The sequence below is a fragment of the Drosophila nasuta genome, chromosome 3 (genome assembly GCF_023558535.2).
Source record: "Drosophila nasuta strain 15112-1781.00 chromosome 3, ASM2355853v1, whole genome shotgun sequence".
Lineage (NCBI taxonomy): Eukaryota > Metazoa > Arthropoda > Insecta > Diptera > Drosophilidae > Drosophila > Drosophila nasuta.
Genome location: NC_083457.1, coordinates 36,711,578 through 36,729,798, shown reverse-complemented (window position 1 = coordinate 36,729,798; position 18,221 = coordinate 36,711,578). Strand labels below are relative to the sequence as shown.

Sequence of the window (18,221 nt, the reverse complement as noted above, 5' to 3'; positions counted from 1 at the left end):
AAAGTAACTATGACTGTATTTTACTCCAGCACCACACTAACAAATTATACACTTATATATATTAAATTGTATATTAATTTATAGTAAACAAAAAATAATACAAACTCTTTTCATTTGTCATGTTTAGTACTCTGTTTTCTGGTAATGCTCCTTCCGGAATGAGGACAACTTCAAGCGTTGCGTTTGAAGTGCCTGCTCTAGTTCTAATACTTTCACTTGTATTTCCATTTCCATTGTCTTCAATTGTGATGGTGTTAACTTCGCAAACTCCAAATCCTGCTGTTGCTCCGTTCTTGCATTGCCATCCTTCACAGTTGCAACAACAACTCCAGTGGCTTTCGTTACGTTGCGCGATGCGAGAGTCAAGTTGCTCAAGTTTGGGCTATTGAGATTGGCTTTCACCTTACTGGCCATCACCAGCTGAACTGTGCAAGCAGCAATTTCCTGGGCAGCAACGATTAGTTCGAAATTTTGTCCAGATTCACTGTTAATCGCATTATTGGCAGCTTCAACGAGATAGTTGGCACCTTTAGCCACGCTCTTGGATGCAGATATCAAACCCTCAGACCATTGGCTATTACGCTTATAGAATTCATTCTCTGTAGCATTGCCTAAGATATTTGTGAGATACATTTCAATTAGCAAATCATTAACCGATTTAAATATCTTAGCTTACCTTTCTGGGAGGAAACAATCTCCTGTTGCAGCACACGGGATTTCAGGATCAATATCTTAATAGATTCCATTAGGGATGTGCAAGCCTCCAGAATCTTTTCATTCACTTCCAGTTTTATTTTGCTGTCGGTCTCACGCGATTTGGAAAGCAAATCAATAATTTTAGTCGCTGCTTCCTCAATAGCAATATCCATTTCTTTCAGTTCGGTTTGAATAAGTTTGTCCAAGTCCACGCTATTCTCAAAGTTGCTCATTAATCCGCGCACAAGTTCATTCAATTCGGACAATTTATTTTGTATCTTTTGTCCAACGTTTTTAATTTCCGAACTATTTTCATCCTTTTGAACAACAACAAACAGTTCAGTTAAGTCAGGACACATTGTGCGAACCTTATTTAAAATATCTAAAACAGAATTAAATTGGATTAATCCAGTTTACATAATTAATTATTTGATAACACTCACCTTGACCCTTTTCGATCTCTGTGGTAGATTTATAGATCATGTCGCATTGATCATACAGTTCTATAAAATAGTAACCTAAATATAAAATATCGTGCAACTTTTCGGTGTTTCCTTCATTTGGTGTTTGCGCGGAAGACATTATTTTGCTAAGCAAAGTTTCCGTCTTTGAGGAGATTTTTAATACTCCCTCCATAGGCTGTTCGATCACATCGGTTAGTTTCGAAGAACACATTTCTTTCACAGTCTGAATTGTCAGATTCCTCATCATCTGTAAGGCATTCTGACATTGTTGATTCAGGTTCGATAGCGAATCATTTTTATTCGATGCATTTACTAAATCCTCTTCACGTTGCTTTAGCTTAATTTGTACATCGCTTAAGAGTTTTTCCGTGGACACTTTTTCCTCGCTTACTTTAGCTAAAGATGATTCAGTTAGCTACAAAAATAAAACAAAATATTAAAATTATGATAAAAATAGTCGAACGTTGTATATCACTTACCTGTAAAGCATTTTCCTTTTGCTGAAGTCTGCTTTCGGTTTCACTCAACTTCCCGCGCAGGTCTTTTGTATCTTTTTGGTGAATTTCCTCCAATTCTTTGTGTTTAATAGACAGCTGACTATATTTCTCTTCGTGTGCCTTTAGATTTTCAATGACTTCCCTTTCTTTTGAACTCAAGGAGACCTGCACTTCCCTTACGAGTTTCTCCAATGTTACTTTTTCTTCTCTTAACCTTGTTAAAGAAGTTTCGGCTTCCTAAAAATATCGAAAATATCAATAAGCATGTTGTTAAAAGAAATATATATTTATAAGTTACCTGCAATGCATTTTCCTTTTCTATGAGCTTGGTTTCACTCTCCACTAATAAACCTCGAGAAGCTTCGGAATCCTTTTGAAGCGTTTCTTCCAAAACCTTATTTTTGGTAGAAAGTTCCGAGTTTTTTTCTTCATACGTTTTAAGGTTATCGGCAATTTCCTTATCTTTCGCAATCAACAAACTTTCTGCTTCTGCTAGCTTTTGTTCTTTTTCTATTAGAACCAATTTAACAGTGCCCAGCTCAGTTTCACTTTCTTTTAGCACATTTACCATTGAATGTACCTCAAGATTTTCACTTTCCTTTTTCTGTATTATAGCCTCGTATTTAGCCTTCATTTCTTTGCCAACACTTTCAAGATTTGTCGAATGAGTTTTTTGATTTTCAATTTCCAGCAAAAGCTTTGCGGTATTCTCTTTGTCGGCTTCAATACTTTCGTCCTTCTTCAAGATTTCATTGTTTAGATCTTTAATCTGCACTGATAATTCTGCATTCGCTTGCTTCTCTTTATTTAACGATTTGGTAAATTCGCCATGCTGCAAGGATTGGTAAGCAATTATTTAATAAGAGCAATATTATATTATAATATAATTACCTGACGAAGTAAACTTATGTGCTCATCTCTGATTTGGGTGTACATTACTTTAAGCTTGTTAAACTTTTCTGAAGACAACTTTTGCTTCTCCTCTTCCTCAAATACTTTTTCTATGAAATATAATAAATAAATGAATATTAAAATTAATATTGATTGTGGTTTTACTTACGAATTAAAATGGGATTATTTGTCAATTGCAGTTCAAGCTCATCCTTTTGCATCCGCAAATTTGCAACCAATTCCTTCGATGATTCTAGATCATTACACAATGCTGTATTACTCCTTTGTAGTTCCACGATATTGTGCTTATACGTCTGTTCCAATCCATTAAAATGATTCAGGCTTCCATCGAGTTTATCCTTCAGTTGTCGTATAGTATCCTCCTTATCATCTATCATACTTTCGAGAACTTCAATGCGCTGAACCAGAATTTGATCCTGCTCTACAATATTATTGCCGGAATTCGTATCAACTAGATCTTCAACAACCGGATCTGGTTCGGATTGAACATGGACAACAGGGGGAACATAACTGCCAAAATCGACCTGGGACTTGAAGTTCGGACTATGTTCGGGCAACTGTGGAACTGTAATCAGATCATGGAAATACTGCAATGGTCTCACGCTCTCGTAGAACAATTTTAATCTGGCAAAAATGCCAGCAAAGCGTTCTCGATGACCGCTGAGCACGTCGTTGGGCAACTTTTCGTGCAGTTTAAACATAAGTCGCACGCTCATATCGTACAATGGATTGGAATCTTGAATCAGCGTTATCAGCGGTGCTAATCTACATTGTCCTGCCTGCGTCATCGACGATATGCGATACGTATTAATGGAACTGAATACGGCGACTTGTAGAGCAATTATATCATCCAGGTAATCGAAGATTTCCACACAAAGTTGAAAACTAAAATGAAGAATAAAGTAAATAAATATGAAATAACTACAACATTATTTACATACTAGAAATTTAGATCTCCATTGGCGACATGTGCGATATCAGCAAACGATATAAGCAGAGTTCCAGGATACATGCGATTCTTCTCGTGAAAGTTCAGTTTGGTTACCAAAAATTTGCTATATGCCTTTATGCAGTTACCAATGTCACCGTGTAGATGACCCCACAATTTGCCAATCTCCAGTATCATATTGGAATGCTTCAGGGATTGCTGTATCGCACATTTGGGGCCTTCTCTAAGGACTTTGTGCAGCAGATGGCAGAATTTCCAAGCTGTAAAGCGACTTTCCATAATCGGCTGTCGTGTAATGACGGCCCAGAAGCTTCGCGCTTCTTTCGATTTGTGTATGATAATAATAGCTGAGCGAGCATGTTTCGACTTCAATGGAGCCTCCAGCCCATTGAGCGCCTTGCTGACACTTTGGTTCTACGAAAAAATATAAGTAGTTTTAAAATATTATAGTAAATATTGGGTCTAAGTGTTATTCCTTAATACGAACTAGTTGATATTATATTTTTAAAGAAAGGAGAGAATTATTAGATGTTGATTTACAAATGTATAAATGAGTCATGAAAAACAATAACTTCTAAATTAAACTCAGAGTTAATACAAACATCTGTTCATAAAAGGAAACCTTTTAGAAGTGCATTATTTATTTACTCTACGGATTCTCCATATGAACAAAAAATACTTTTGGGTCATACCCTTAACTATACGCACGTAATCGTAACCTATTTTATGATAAGTAAGAGATAATTTTTATATCAGCGATTATAGATAACAATGGCATTTCAGTAGTTAATGGATTTATGCAAATAATAAAAGTACTATGTGACTTAATTTAGTTGTCTTATCGTGCCGTAGGGCAATAAGTCCCTATCTAAGTTTAGAACAGAGCAGAACAGGTTTCCCATCTTCTCGTAGGAAGCGTAAGAACAAAAGAGAAACATCTTTTCAGGTAGTAGGCATCGCCTAGTCGAAGTGTTTAGGCACAAAGGCAGCACTTGTCCGCCACTCTAGTATAAGCGAAACCCAAAAATTAAAAATATAATGAATGATTACTCATTGTTCGCGGATGCCTGCGATTTCTATTTGTCAACAACAAATATGCAAAATTGTGAATGTGCGCAATGGGCTTGGTCAGATTTTCATTCAGCGCATGCCTGGCACTGCCTCCGCCTTTTTCTGAATGGATTAGTATGCGGTTAAATCACATGTGTGTGCGTAAGTAAATAAACAAAAATGCACTATTACTATTCACTTCTGCTTGAGTTATTTGCCGTATGAGTAACAAAACAATATGTATGTACATATGTATAAGTATGTATGTACATATATCAAGTACAAACAGATGTGCGCATTTAAAGCGATGAAATTACAATTGTATGTGCGTAAGTAACTCAATGTACAAGCAATGCAAGTAATGATGTTGGATGATGTATTTGTGCTGTTTACAGATGTAGGGATCTGTACATACCAAGTGAAAAAAGTCCTTCTCTGCGTTAGTTGTCATTATTTTGCCTTACAATAATTTTACTTTACGAACTGAACTGGAAGTGAATCACACTCAGATACAAATGAGTGCATGTGGCTCGTATGTATGTGTGTATAAACTGAAAAACAGAAATACATTTGAAACATTAATTATCTTATCAGAAAAGTATTCATTTGTACTCTTTCGCTCAAGCATTGTGTACACATATGTAAGTATATACGCTTGTAAATACATACATATATACAATCATTTTTGTTTATTGTTTTTATCGATACTCCATTTGGTGGTGTGTAGCATATTGGCAGTAATCGGAAAGACAGCGGCGATTTGTGAAACAATGGAATCGGAACATGAAACAATGCGAATTTATTAAGCTTGTTCAAAAAATTTGACTATAATTAAAAAGCAACAAAAATAAACTAATCTAATTGGTTAAATACTATTTACGACGTAAATTAACTTTTCAGTTCGTTCATTGTTCAACGAAGCAGAAAGTATGACCTTTTTTGTATATTTGGTATATTTTTCATTATGTATTAATGTACCGGATATTATTATAATATACCGGAAAATGTTTTTATGACCGTTACAATAGTTAATATTCAAAACAATCGCTTGAGTGATTGGTTTTACTTTTACTTAATTCTTATATAAATTCTTATATATATATAGCTGATCGATGCATTATTTTTTTCGGACTTCTTAGGTGTTGTGAGTGCCTGGTAGTTTGAGGATAGGTGTTAATAGTGTCCAAGTGCTCATTAGCTATTTCACTCACTTCACACACAGATACAAATTCTTTTATTATATATTCTATTTGAGTATGTGTATTGTCGGATTGAGAAATTGCATGGCATTTTCGTTCAGGGAAAAAAATTTACTGGTTAGTCTTTTTAGTTTAATCACATTATAAACACTATATTACAGGTATAAAATAAATGACAAATAAAATAAATTTAATGTTTATCAAGGATAAAACAAGATCCTTTATCACTACGAATGTGAAGAAAGAGTATCTTCAATTGGGGATATTTACTTAAGTTGCATAAATTTGAAAGTGTTTTATAATTAATTGTCATGGAGTTACCGAGTACACCAATAATAATTCGAATTCATTCATTTAATTATTGTGCCAAGAATAAAAATGTTTACATTAATCCGACCTACATATAAATGTCAATATGCGGTAAGACTGTGACCTAACTTCTATGCACTTGGTGCCCCAAATAACATAACCTATTTTGGGAAACATTACATAAGCGTCGCCTCTATTCTTGGCTTTATTCTTGCATCGCTATATTTAGTAGCCCCAATATAATGACCTTTTAGATAAAAGCTTTTGCAGCTACTAAACTTCTGAGAACGTTCCGTTTACCTTGGATACATTTTTAAAAGTGTTCTTTCTTTTTGAAGATCCTTTCTAACTTAAACAGAATTTATTAGAAATATTTTGTGATTTACTTTTATTATATAATTTTGTATTTAATGTTTTAGTAAAATGGCGGATGAAGAAGATCCTTGGGGTTTCGATGATGGCGGTGATGCTAGTGATGCAAAGACTTCTTCACAACCCGGTACTGCTGATGTAGCACTCTCAAAAGCTGAGAGCGTAAAGTCTGAGCCAAGATCCGAGGCTGCTCTGGCTGATGCTGCACCAGAGGCAGAAGTGGAAAATATAGTCGAGCCTGAAATTGAAGTCAAGGCACCTCCACCTCCACCTGAAGACGATGGTTACAGGAAACCAGTTCAGCTATACCGTCATTGGGTCCGGTAAGAATATCTGAATTGAATACTATAGAATTGACAGACTTATAGACTTCGATTCTATATTTATAGGCCAAAGTTTCTGCAGTACAAATACATGTACAACTACAGAACCAATTACTATGACGATGTCATTGATTATTTGGACAAAAAGCAGGTTGGAGTCGCACGCGAAATCCCAAGACCACAAACTTGGGCTGAGCGTGTGTTGCGGACACGAGACATCAAGTGAGTTAAAAACTGAAATAAGTTATTTCCAATTTGTATGATTTTCTTCATTTTTTTACAGTGCCGGCGATCTGGACTCTTTTGTGCCAACAAAGCGGGACAAGCACTTAATCCAAACATTAGCTGCATCAATCAGAACTTATAATTACCATACTAAAGCATACATCAACCAGAGATATGCAAATGTTCTTTAAATTGATTTCACAACTGCCTTGAGCTTGATAGAACTGAAAAGTTATGTTTGTTTATTATCGTAGGATGTGGACATAGGAATTTTTGTATATACATATGTACATATAATAATTAAAATTACATTCTTAATTTGATAGCCAAAATTGTAGTTGAAAGAAAAACACGTCTCAAATCAAATATCATTTTCAATATTTCAATTCAAGCTATTTTATTTAATAAACACTAAGAAAAAGACACTGTTAATAGACTAAGCAATTGTTAAGTTTATTTCTCTTCTCCTTTTCCTACTCACGACCAAAAATAATTAAGTAAGTGATAATTTTACAATCGACAAGATCTAAAAGTACAAATAACCATTGAGCAATATATAATAACTGTGCAATAAATATATAAATAAATCAAATAATACAAGCTACAAATCAAATGCATGTATAATTTTATTTTCAAATTTACAGTGTAATATTCGAGGGGCGTTACAAAAGTTCTGTAAGCTTGTGTCTTTTAAAAGTTGTTTGCAAATCTTAAAGTATAAAACATTTCGCAAGATTACACTTCAAATTTTGAAATAATTGATTTAAAAACTCAAAATAAATAAATGTATCTTTGAAGAACTCCCTCCACCAAACAGAAATTAGTATTTATAGGGGAAACTGAAGTTTAGCAAACGTTTAGCAATAATTAGTTTAATAACTATGAGAATATATATATTTTAATTTTAAGATACCTCACATTTTGGTTATACTACGATTACGTAATACCTTGCGTGGACAAGAGCTTATTTATGTTATTTCTTTCGAAATTTCGTATGCTTCAGTAAATCACAAACTAACCGCGTTCTCATTTTTTATTATTATCAATTTAACGCATTGTACGCTCATTCAATCCACGAACGTGTGACATTATTCTTATGGGTGCCTCAGATTTATTCACTCTAATTTTATTTGTGGATCTGTATGGTTATCCATACTAAGTTCCTAAACGTGAATATCACAATGAAAAAGTCGCTGATACTTTACATACTTTATGTTCTTATTCTTGTTGAAACAAAGCCCTCTTGGTAAGGTTCAGCAAATAATAAATATATTTAAATTAACTAAATTGATGATTTTTTCTAAGTAACGACAATGATTTACATGCTCTGATACTCGCTCGTGGAGGAAGCAAGGGAATTAAGGACAAGAATATGGTTGAAATTGATGGATTATCTCTATTATCGCGTACTATACTGACTATCAGAAATTCTAGTTGCTTTCAACACATTTGGGTTTCTACGGATGACAAGAAAATTGCAATGGAAGCTGAAAAATGTGAGCTGTTTTTTTTTTACGAATATTAATGCCATTTTTGTATGTACATATGTATATTGACTTTTAAGATGGTGCTCGAGTACATATTCGACCTCCGCATTATGCAAGAGATGAGTCGTCATCCATTGAAGCTGTTATGGAGTTCCTGGAAGTTCATAGCAAAGTTCAAAATTTTTCATTGTTTCAATGCACTTCGGTTTTCCTAAGAGAAAACTATATTCAAGAAGCGGTCGAAAAATTTCAGACACATGATTGCGTTTTTGCTGTAAAAAGGTAAATTCTTTTATACACTTATTTTTATACAATTTTTTAATTAATTAATTCTTATTTCTAATCTAGAATTCATTACTTACGTTGGAAAATGGTTGATGATAAAATCCTGCCTGTAGGCTTTAATGCGGAAGCGCGTCCTAGAAGGCAAGATTGGTCAGGAGATTTGGTTGAAGCGGGAATGTTTTATTTTTCAAAAAGAAAACTCGCAATGAAAGGAATTTTTCAAAATGAAAAGTGAGTGTATATAATGTTTACGCAAACTTAAAAATATATATTTTTTATACGTGATAAGGTGTTCTGTTGTTGAAATTGCACCGGAGGATGGTCTAGAAATTGATTCCTATCGAGATCTCACGGTAGCTCGCAGTATTATAAAGGATGAGTTATAGGTAAGAAATTTACAGTGATTGCAAATATAAATTGTGTGCATAAAAATAATAATGTTATTTTATTTTACAGAATACATGGATCAAATGTATTAATTAACTTAACACCAAGAACACAAAAAAATCTTGATTTTATTCAAATTTGTAGTACTTGAAACATAAAATTTTCTTTGTTGTTTGATTTTTTATTTAAAAAACCAAAAAAATTATGTTTTGCAGTCCCTGGCGTTTAGATTGTTAAATATTCAAATATCGGTGATCAACCCTGATATTGTTTATAAAAAGGCTATACTATTAGAAATCGTTTGGTATTGTTTATGATGCCTTTGCAACAAATGTTGCATTCGTTTGATTTACAATGGATTCCAAAGTATTATCGTCATTCTTTTTTTTTAGTGTGATCATGCTGGTTGTGATTCATGCTGGTAAAAATAAAATAATTTAAAAACTTCTCATTTTATGTTAATCCTGTTTATTTAGAGCCATTTCGACAAATGCGAGTGGATTTGGAAAATGGAATGTCAAATGATTTTCATGGGGATATCGCACCTTTTAAAAAAATCCTTGAGAAATACTATTATATCGAGCAGAACATCAAAGTTGATTGGTATACAGCTTTGCACAAGTGCCGTGAGTTGGGCGGCAATTTGGTGAATTTTCAGAGCGATAAGGAATATGATGCGGTGCTACGCGAATTAAATGTGAGAGAGTTCTATTGGATCGATCTTAACGATCTCGGTGAACAATTTAAATTCCACTCCATAACAACTGGACTTCCGATCAGCTTCAATAGATGGGGCAGAGGGGAACCGAATAATATGGGAAAAAAAGAGCGTTGTGTACAATTAAGAAACAATCACAGTGAAACGTTAATCATGAATGACATTCAATGTGATCGATTGTGTTCCTTTATTTGCCAGACCAAGTTACCATTGCAAACTAATTTTGTGGTCTGGTGAAACTAAGAATATATAAATATATTTTACTCTTTTTACTAATCGAAAGCCTCTGATTCATTTAAGTTAAAGGCAGTAAAGAGAATAGAATAAAATACAATAATTTTACAATTTTGCATTAACATAATATTAATTTATATTTAACTTTAAAATGAAAGTGGAGCCATTATAAATATGGCCAAATACTTTAACGTTGATTATTAATTATGAATTTGGTTCAAATCGACCTAATTTTTCTGAAACATTAATTCTTTGTATCCAGAATTCTATATTATAATCAATATTTCATAGAGTTCCATACAAAGATATTCTTCACCTAAGTATCTGCGGTTGAAGTTGAAATACTAAAAATTATTATAAATGTTCATAATAATAAACATTGCCTTTTATTTAAAAGTTGAGGGAATCAAATCATAGTAAAATTAGTAATAATACTTGTAGGCTCTGCCTGTGTATAAGATACGACTGCAAATTAATTTTATTGACCAGTATTTATTATATCGCTGCAATGTTTCCTAAATAGTTATGGCTAGTTTATTATATTTTGATTCACCTCACCATACTTCATCTATCTGCCGTGCCGAATAATAAGGGTAATATTTCAAGTATTTAAACAATCGTGAAATAAGATTGATCCCGTACAGATCAGATACTGATAAGATGGTAAAATGATTTTAATGCAGACGCGAAACCATTTAAGAAAATCCTCGATAATTATTATTACATTGAGGAAGACACCACATTAAATTGGTTTGTCGCAATGCACAAATGTCATGAACTGGGTGCCGAATTGATAAGCTATGAAAACGAAAACAAACGAATACGATGCGCTACTAAATCACTTAAGTAATACTAAATGTTATTGGATTGATCTAACGAATCCAAGTGCGGAGGGAGGTTATCAATCGATTACCACCGGCTATCCGCACAGCTTTACAAAGTGGGATGTGGGTGAGCCAAATAATAAGTTTGGAGATGAAAACTGCGCTCAGTTGATCACTTAGGTTTGGGGTATTTTAAAAATGAACGATAACAATTGTTATGACTTGTGTCAGTTTATTTGCAAAACAAAATTTCCCCTTCAAATAAACTTTGTAGTGTGATAAAAGTTATATTATATCATCTATAATTCTAAAATATATAAAGAAAAATAAAGATATATAAAATGATAAAAATAAAATTGCAAAATATAATGAAATACGACGCAACTTTATCATATCAGTTTTCTTCTTTGTAGTTAACATTGACTCTAAGCACCGAAGAATATAATTTTTAACAAAATGAAAATGTAATCGAAAATATTTCAACTTTTTAAAAATATTTCTTTCTACTTGTGAAGCAAAGTTACCACATCAGATATTTTAAATAAAAATGCAAATTGTTATCAGATATCTTTGTTTTAATGATTTATTAAGCTTATACACATAATAGCACGCAAGTTTTAAGAACGTTTTACAAGCGTGCTGATTCTTGGTATATTTTTGTTGTTGTTGTATTCGAGTTCGAACAAAACCATCAATAAATATTTTGTTGTATGCGGGAAACGCGTTATATACATATATATATTTTGCTATTTATATAAACGATTTCAATATTGAAATCGAATACATTTTTTGTTGTAATTTAAGCACATGACATTTCATTCAATTCATTTGTAAATGAGCTGTGCAAAATTATTGTGGCTTTCGAAGTACGTACATTGGACATGTATATATAAAAATATATATAGTATAATATCTATAATATAAGTATACATATACGAGTACATATGTTAAATTAAGCAAGCAAATTATTAACGTGACATCAGTTTTTATAAACATTATACCAAAGCAGTCTACAATTTTTGTTCGTTTATACATTCTTTTAGCAGCACACAAATTTTAGTGTTGGCATTAAATTAACATTGTTTTTTACAATGTTTTTATTTTTGAAAAGATTCGCTTCGTTTCGAAATTGTTAAATTAATTGTAGAATATGCCACTATAATTAAGAATATTGTTTGCTTAACAGGAACCAAGTGTAAATCTTTTCTCTTTTATATGCTATAATAAATTTGGCAAATCCAATTGTTTATCAATTCAATACAATGTTGTTTTAGTTACATTTTTCTTTTTTTTTTTGCTTTCGTGTAAAAAACTTTGTTTTGGAATTTAGATTACTAATCAGCAATTGTTGTTATAATTTATAAAAAACACACATTATTATAATGTATTAGTTATGTTTAGTTTGTTCATGGTTTATATGCATAAATTATTAACAAATCACAGTAAAAAGCAACAATGCTAAAAAATGTCCGCTTCCGCATGTTACGATGAATTCGATTATGAATATGTGTTGAATTTTGTATATTTTTATGAATATTATTTTTATTACATACTAATTCGATTCGTATGGCCCGAGTTTACTCGATTTTCTTTTTAACTGCGATTGCGATTCATATGTAACTGTAGCTTACATAAAAATATAAACAATAACTTAGAAAACAAAGTGGTTGCGAAATGAATACAATAAATTTGTAAATGAGTTTCGAGTATGATTAAGAAGTACATCTAAAATTCAGCAAACAGAAAACAGTCGGAATGTTTGGATTCGAAATAGTAGCCAATCAATAAAGATAACACTTAAAATTAACTCTAAGAAATGCATAGCAAATAACAACCAAAAAAAATAAGAATAATAATAATAATAACAATAGTTGTGTATAAAGAGTGGATAACGAATTGCTCGCAGTTACATACACCTCTTATAAACTTTAGTTGGATGTATAGTATAAATATGGAAAGGGGCACTTGGGATATGCGGGAATGAAGGACAGTTAATTCACAAAACTCTAATAGTTATGACATTGCTAGTTACAAAAAGGTGGACTCACACGAGCCAGATATTAGCATGAAATTTAATCACTCCAAGACTCCAAAGAGAACTTCAATTACATTAATTACTTTGACGGGTAAACGCTGCTTTGCAGTCTAGTTTAGTTTACGCGCGACTGTGAGAAATGTATAAATTCGAGTTAATATCTGTTGAACGCGTAAACCTATTTGTTGTTGCAATTGCAATTATTGATAGTAGTCGACGATCGTTACAAATAGGGTAGAGAGTTATATACACATTTAGATGGTAGGCATTAAAAGTAGCGCTCAAAAAATATACACACAGTTAATTACACCAGACATCCAGTAGACAGACACACAAATAGAGATACAATTAGGGACACATCAATATCAATATATTAATATCGTAGTAGACATCCGTTTCAATCATCAATCATCACTCAGTTGCCGATGGCGATGCAACAATCAGCTCCCTGCCACAAAACGCGGCTTTGCTGCATTCGTCTCTGAGTTGCTCGCATTGTTGCCCAACTCTTGCAACTCAATCTCACTGAGCAGCGCCCAATTCTCGCTGTCGCTGTGCACATGCAGACGCAACTCCTTGATGGCACCAATCTTGGGATCTAGCGATCCTTCGGCCACGCCGAGGCTATCGAAAGAGCCAACAACCAAATAACCATCCGTTGTCGTGTTGTAAGTACTCCAAACGGATGAGTTTTCGCTCAGACTGTCGGCGGGCAGCAGCTCCACGGTGGTGTTGTAGAAACGATCCGACGGATGCTCCGAATTACCGCTGCGAAACAGATAGCGACGCAACAGCGTTGGCTGCTCAAAGATGAACTGCACTAAGTCACCAGGCTGCGGCAGCAGACCCCAGAAATACGATTCTCCACGATATGCACGTTTAAGCAAAAAGTTTTTATATGGCGCAATGTTTGACTTGACCAAAGCTGGCGGATTGTGCGTGTGGGCATAAAATGTGGGCACCTTGCTGCCAAATTGTTTGTCTTTTAGCTTTTGTACTTTGCCCTTTAGCGAGGAGCTTGTGCCAATGTGTTGAAATAGCGATTTACGAAAGTGCTGCCAATACTTGGCCTTCTCCTGATTGCAATGCTTTTGATCCTTATCCGTGCGACACACTTTCGACTCTATGAAGTACGTGAGCAACCAATCGACTGGCTTATCGTTGTAGAACATTTGAAAGTAGGTGATTAAGTAGGGCAACTCGGCACTCTTGAACATCTTGCCAATGAAGCCGAGCTGACAAAAGTCGAGCACAAACCATTCCGGTTGATCCGGCTTTGTTAAAGCACTCTTGATGAGCGCAAACTTTTTCATTGTGGTGATAAACTGTCGCTTGGTCAAAATATCATCCTCCAGCTGCACATAAAAAGTGCCCTTAGCATGCGCATAAGCCATCAGATAGGCAAAATCCAGATTCTGTTTGCTGCGCCATTTCACACGCTCCAAGGGATCGTTTAATGTAATGCGCAGTCGCTCAAAGTTGGGATAGTAACTTGGTGCCGGTGCAATGATATCGATGAGTCCACTCTCGACTTGCGACTCGAAGTTTGACTCGATTTGTTTGGCAATCATTTGCACCGCTTCGATATCCGTTTCTCCAATGTACACAATGATGAGTGTCTCGTTCTGCTCCTCATCGTTCATGTTCTCGATGAGATTGTGTAGTGTGCCCAACAGATAGCTTTGCTTCTCGCGATGCACTGTTGGAATCCCAAGTACAATGCTCACATCGCAGCGTCCTTTGCTTCTCAAATACGCGGGTCGCAGTGAGCCCGCATCGTCGAGCAGATGAGGCAGAAAATGATAGGCGTTAGGTAGCCGGATGTTGTGGACAGGCACATAGCCACGTGTGGTCGTTGTGCCGGTAGTTTTTGTCACATGCGATGCATTGCGCAGCAGTTGACGTGCTTCTGGACTCAATGCATCCAAAAAGTTGGCCACCGATTGCGGTGGTGGACTCACGTTCGACACATTGCCGCTGCCATTGGTGAACTGCAGCTGACCCAAGTACTGAGAAAGCAGTGAAACATCCTCCTGGCGGGCGCGATACATCGACTCGAGGTACTGCAATCGCATGTGACACTCGGCCAGGCGTTGTGTCAGCGATTGTTCGGTGGATAGTTCTGGACCCAAGACCATCAATATCACAATGCAGGGCGCGAGTATGAGCACCGTGGCAATTAGCATGCAATTCCTCTGACGTATTTTGAACATATTGCAGTCTGTTTGCCGCTGCCTTGGACTTCAATCGATGCAATTCCAGTTAAACTGAAAGAGAGAAAGAGATAAATGTTAGTGTCATTTTGAATTCACATTAAATTAAGTGCGCTGCATACCAAATTTAATCATTGCCAATTGTAAATATTGCTCGATATGGTGGCGCAATAAATTCCGATTTGTTTACGAGACGACCAACTTTGACTTGAAAATGCTCTGCAATTGAAATAAGGTTTGAATAAAGGAGAGATGCGAATGGAATGGTACAATAAAGAATCGATAAACTTTTCTCAGAACTGCATATCATTTAAGGGGCGTATGCAGAATTCTACAGAACAGACAATTAAATTAAACGCACATCGAACTTTGATGCTATCAACAATTCGATTGCCCATTCAATCAGTCTCAAATTGAAGCTCTCTTAATTGAATTGTAACAGTCAGTCAGAATATTAATTGATTGTTATTAATAGCAGAACCTTGACTCTGTTGACATGACTCTGATCTCGGATATTCTCGTATATATCAATTATCAGCGGGTTTTCCTTGATGCTGTTAGTAATCAGTTTATTAACAATGTAATAGATCTGCTTCAGCAATTGCATTTTAATTTAAAAAGCTGAAGCTAAAGACAGTATATTAAATGTAAAATGAAGTGCAGAAATATTCAAATTAAATGCAATTAAAAAACTGCTATTATATTCAAGATAGAATACATGATTGTAAAACAGTTAAAATCACATCATTTGCATATTTACAACTCTAATTAGCATATGACGTCGGCTTTGAAATTTCCACAATATTATAACAATGCCTTTTTTAACAACTACTATCGCATGTCAAATTATATAATGCAAATTTGTGAGTGATGCACTCATTTAAATAGTTGCCCTTGCAGCACTAGAAAATTCATTAATCACAAATGAAATAATGACTTTTACAATCAACAGCTTGACATTATCTGGAGTAAACTCTAATGCACAAATTCCTCAGCCCCTATAGAGGAATTTTGCTTAAATGAAGCTTCATTTCCGCTTACCAGCGTTAAGTTTGTTGCTCGACTACGTTGTGTAATTTGTCGCCACATCGCTGCTCAGCCTGAACTGATGGCTGTCGTCTCCACAGTTCGCATTTTGACGGCACGTTTTAGTGACTAATAGAAGTGGGTTGCCCACCCATTGTGGACACTGCTGCTGCTCTGGCGATGGGGGGATTGGGATTGGGCGCTGGTCGGAAGCGTTTAACAACGTCTGGCAGTGGCAATAATAATTGTTGTTGTTGTTGTTGTTGCCACTGCTGTTGTTATTGTTGCCCTCAGCCGTGAACGTTGTTGTTAACGTCTTTTATGCGGCAGCTGTCGCTATTCTCGCCACATGACCTGCAAGCAACAATAGTTGTATAATAGATATTGTATTGTCGCATATGTACTATAAATGTATCTAGTATATAAAGAGAAATCTATTTACATGGCCAAGCGCCAAATGCTTGCGATTTCCTCCTCTTCTTTCTCCTTCTTCTCCTGTAGCTGTTGCTGTTGATGTTATTGTTGTTTTTATCGTCGGTGGGGTTTTGCGAGCAAACTGTAAACAAAAAAACAACAAAACAAATAAAAGTAGTCAAACACAACAGGGAGAAGTGCAAATAAATGAGCTAATTCGCGTTAATGAGCTAAATCCCCATTGTACACAAAATTTCTAAAAACGTTCTAACTGGCTCGCAATTTGCTCGAAATTGAACGATTACGGCATACGAAAACATATTTGCTTTGTAATTACTATATATACTATATATATAGAATTTGAAGCTTTTATTTAGATCGAAGGTGATTCGGTGTCAAATCTCATAGAGATTAAAGCATACAGTAGACACCAAAATATTACCAATTACTTTAATAGTATTTCTAATCTCACAAGAAGCCAAAATACATTTTCGGGAAGATCAAATTTCAACTCATTGTGGTCCTGAAATATAATCTTTCAAAGATTTGACTCTAAATCACCTTTGATCTCAATTCGGGATTGAACTTGAAATAACAACGTTATATCTTTTTTATAATATACTTTTTAACACAATAGTAAATCTGTTATTACACTCATAAAAAAAAAACAAAATTCAAGTTCAAACCAGGTTTCAAACTAGTTAAAAACTGATTAGGCCAGGTTTGCCAACAGCTTCGTTCTAGTTTAAAGCTGGTTAAATATTTTTTTTAATCCTGTCTCAAAGGCAACTTACAGTTGCTTTACTCACACACACATATGAGCATTAATGTGGGTTACGTTATATTTATAAATTACCGATAATATCAATTTATCGCTGAGCTAAGTGTGAACATTAACGGTGCCAATGCATATTTGAGAAAAAAAAATTAAAACACACACGAAAGTGAGAGTGCAAGCGAGAACGAGCGACGTCCGGGCAAACATAAATAAATAAACAACATTAGCAACAGCGCCCCATGAATGCTATACACACACACACGCCCAGTCACTCACTCTCTCCACTCTTCAATGTTTGTGCGGTGTGTCCATACTCACTGCACGTAAAATAATTCCGTTAATTGCGGCAGCTTTACAAATAACAACGCACAATCTGTGCGCAATTTACGCAACTTTATTCAAAACGACACGCCACTTGCGTTAATAGGAACTGATTAAGTGTGAAAACAAAACGCTAGTTTTGAATTTTTTTTGTATGTTGTGTGGGTGGTGTCTTCGTCGTTGTTGGTCGTTGCAATTTTTCTTCTTTCGTTTTGCTGCCATACGCAACTTTTACAATTTGCATGCACTCCGTTAACAATTGGTTACATTTTCGTTACAAATTATTGGTCAGTTGGTTATGTAAATCGCGATTGGCTAATTATTGCAACACTCGCGATACTCTTTGTGTATTAAATATGCGGAAAAAGTTAGTAAACTCCTCCGTGAGCAACAATAACAACAGTGAGCAACATTCAATTCACAGTGCTGAATAACGTGAATGTGCAGCTGCAACTACTGAAGAGTGGTAAATAGCGTTGCCAGACGCTTGCTTGCATGTAAAA

General features: G+C 34.8%; 4 protein-coding genes across 5 annotated transcripts; 2 read left to right on the top strand and 2 right to left on the bottom strand.

Annotated features, from left to right (window-relative positions):
- Window positions 1-44: 44 nt before the first annotated feature.
- On the bottom strand, window positions 45-5,101 carry LOC132790929 (huntingtin-interacting protein 1). Its single transcript, XM_060799687.1, has 9 exons — window positions 4,984-5,101; window positions 3,511-3,932; window positions 2,718-3,454; window positions 2,549-2,658; window positions 1,956-2,489; window positions 1,640-1,894; window positions 1,140-1,575; window positions 677-1,078; window positions 45-611 (listed from the first exon to the last, which is right to left on the bottom strand). The coding sequence occupies exons 1-9, from the start codon at window positions 5,017-5,019 to the stop codon at window positions 124-126; spliced, it is 3,420 nt and encodes a 1,139-aa protein (XP_060655670.1). The 5' UTR covers window positions 5,020-5,101; the 3' UTR covers window positions 45-123.
- A 729-nt stretch (window positions 5,102-5,830) lies between these two features.
- On the top strand, window positions 5,831-7,596 carry LOC132792132 (flightin). Its single transcript, XM_060801379.1, has 4 exons — window positions 5,831-5,928; window positions 6,496-6,771; window positions 6,838-6,993; window positions 7,055-7,596. Exons 2-4 carry the CDS (start codon window positions 6,500-6,502, stop codon window positions 7,185-7,187), a joined length of 561 nt encoding a protein of 186 aa, XP_060657362.1. The 5' UTR covers window positions 5,831-5,928; window positions 6,496-6,499; the 3' UTR covers window positions 7,188-7,596.
- Window positions 7,597-8,044: 448 nt separating this feature from the next.
- LOC132792131 (N-acylneuraminate cytidylyltransferase A) lies at window positions 8,045-9,720 on the top strand. Its single transcript, XM_060801378.1, has 7 exons — window positions 8,045-8,242; window positions 8,302-8,492; window positions 8,561-8,765; window positions 8,832-8,999; window positions 9,058-9,154; window positions 9,225-9,576; window positions 9,632-9,720. The coding sequence occupies exons 1-5, from the start codon at window positions 8,139-8,141 to the stop codon at window positions 9,152-9,154; spliced, it is 765 nt and encodes a 254-aa protein (XP_060657361.1). The 5' UTR covers window positions 8,045-8,138; the 3' UTR covers window positions 9,225-9,576; window positions 9,632-9,720.
- A 1,774-nt stretch (window positions 9,721-11,494) lies between these two features.
- Window positions 11,495-18,154, bottom strand: LOC132791622 (alpha-1,3-mannosyl-glycoprotein 4-beta-N-acetylglucosaminyltransferase B). 2 transcript variants are annotated; one of them, XM_060800625.1, is made up of 5 exons: window positions 17,716-18,154; window positions 16,648-16,761; window positions 16,221-16,559; window positions 15,302-15,398; window positions 11,495-15,233 (listed from the first exon to the last, which is right to left on the bottom strand). In XM_060800625.1, the coding sequence occupies exon 5, from the start codon at window positions 15,177-15,179 to the stop codon at window positions 13,407-13,409; it is 1,773 nt and encodes a 590-aa protein (XP_060656608.1). In that variant the 5' UTR covers window positions 15,180-15,233; window positions 15,302-15,398; window positions 16,221-16,559; window positions 16,648-16,761; window positions 17,716-18,154; the 3' UTR covers window positions 11,495-13,406. The 2 variants fall into 2 exon arrangements, with proteins under 2 accessions (XP_060656608.1, XP_060656609.1); XM_060800626.1 differs by lacking the exon at window positions 17,716-18,154 and adding an exon at window positions 17,476-17,490.
- Between the last annotated feature and the right edge of the window lie 67 nt (window positions 18,155-18,221).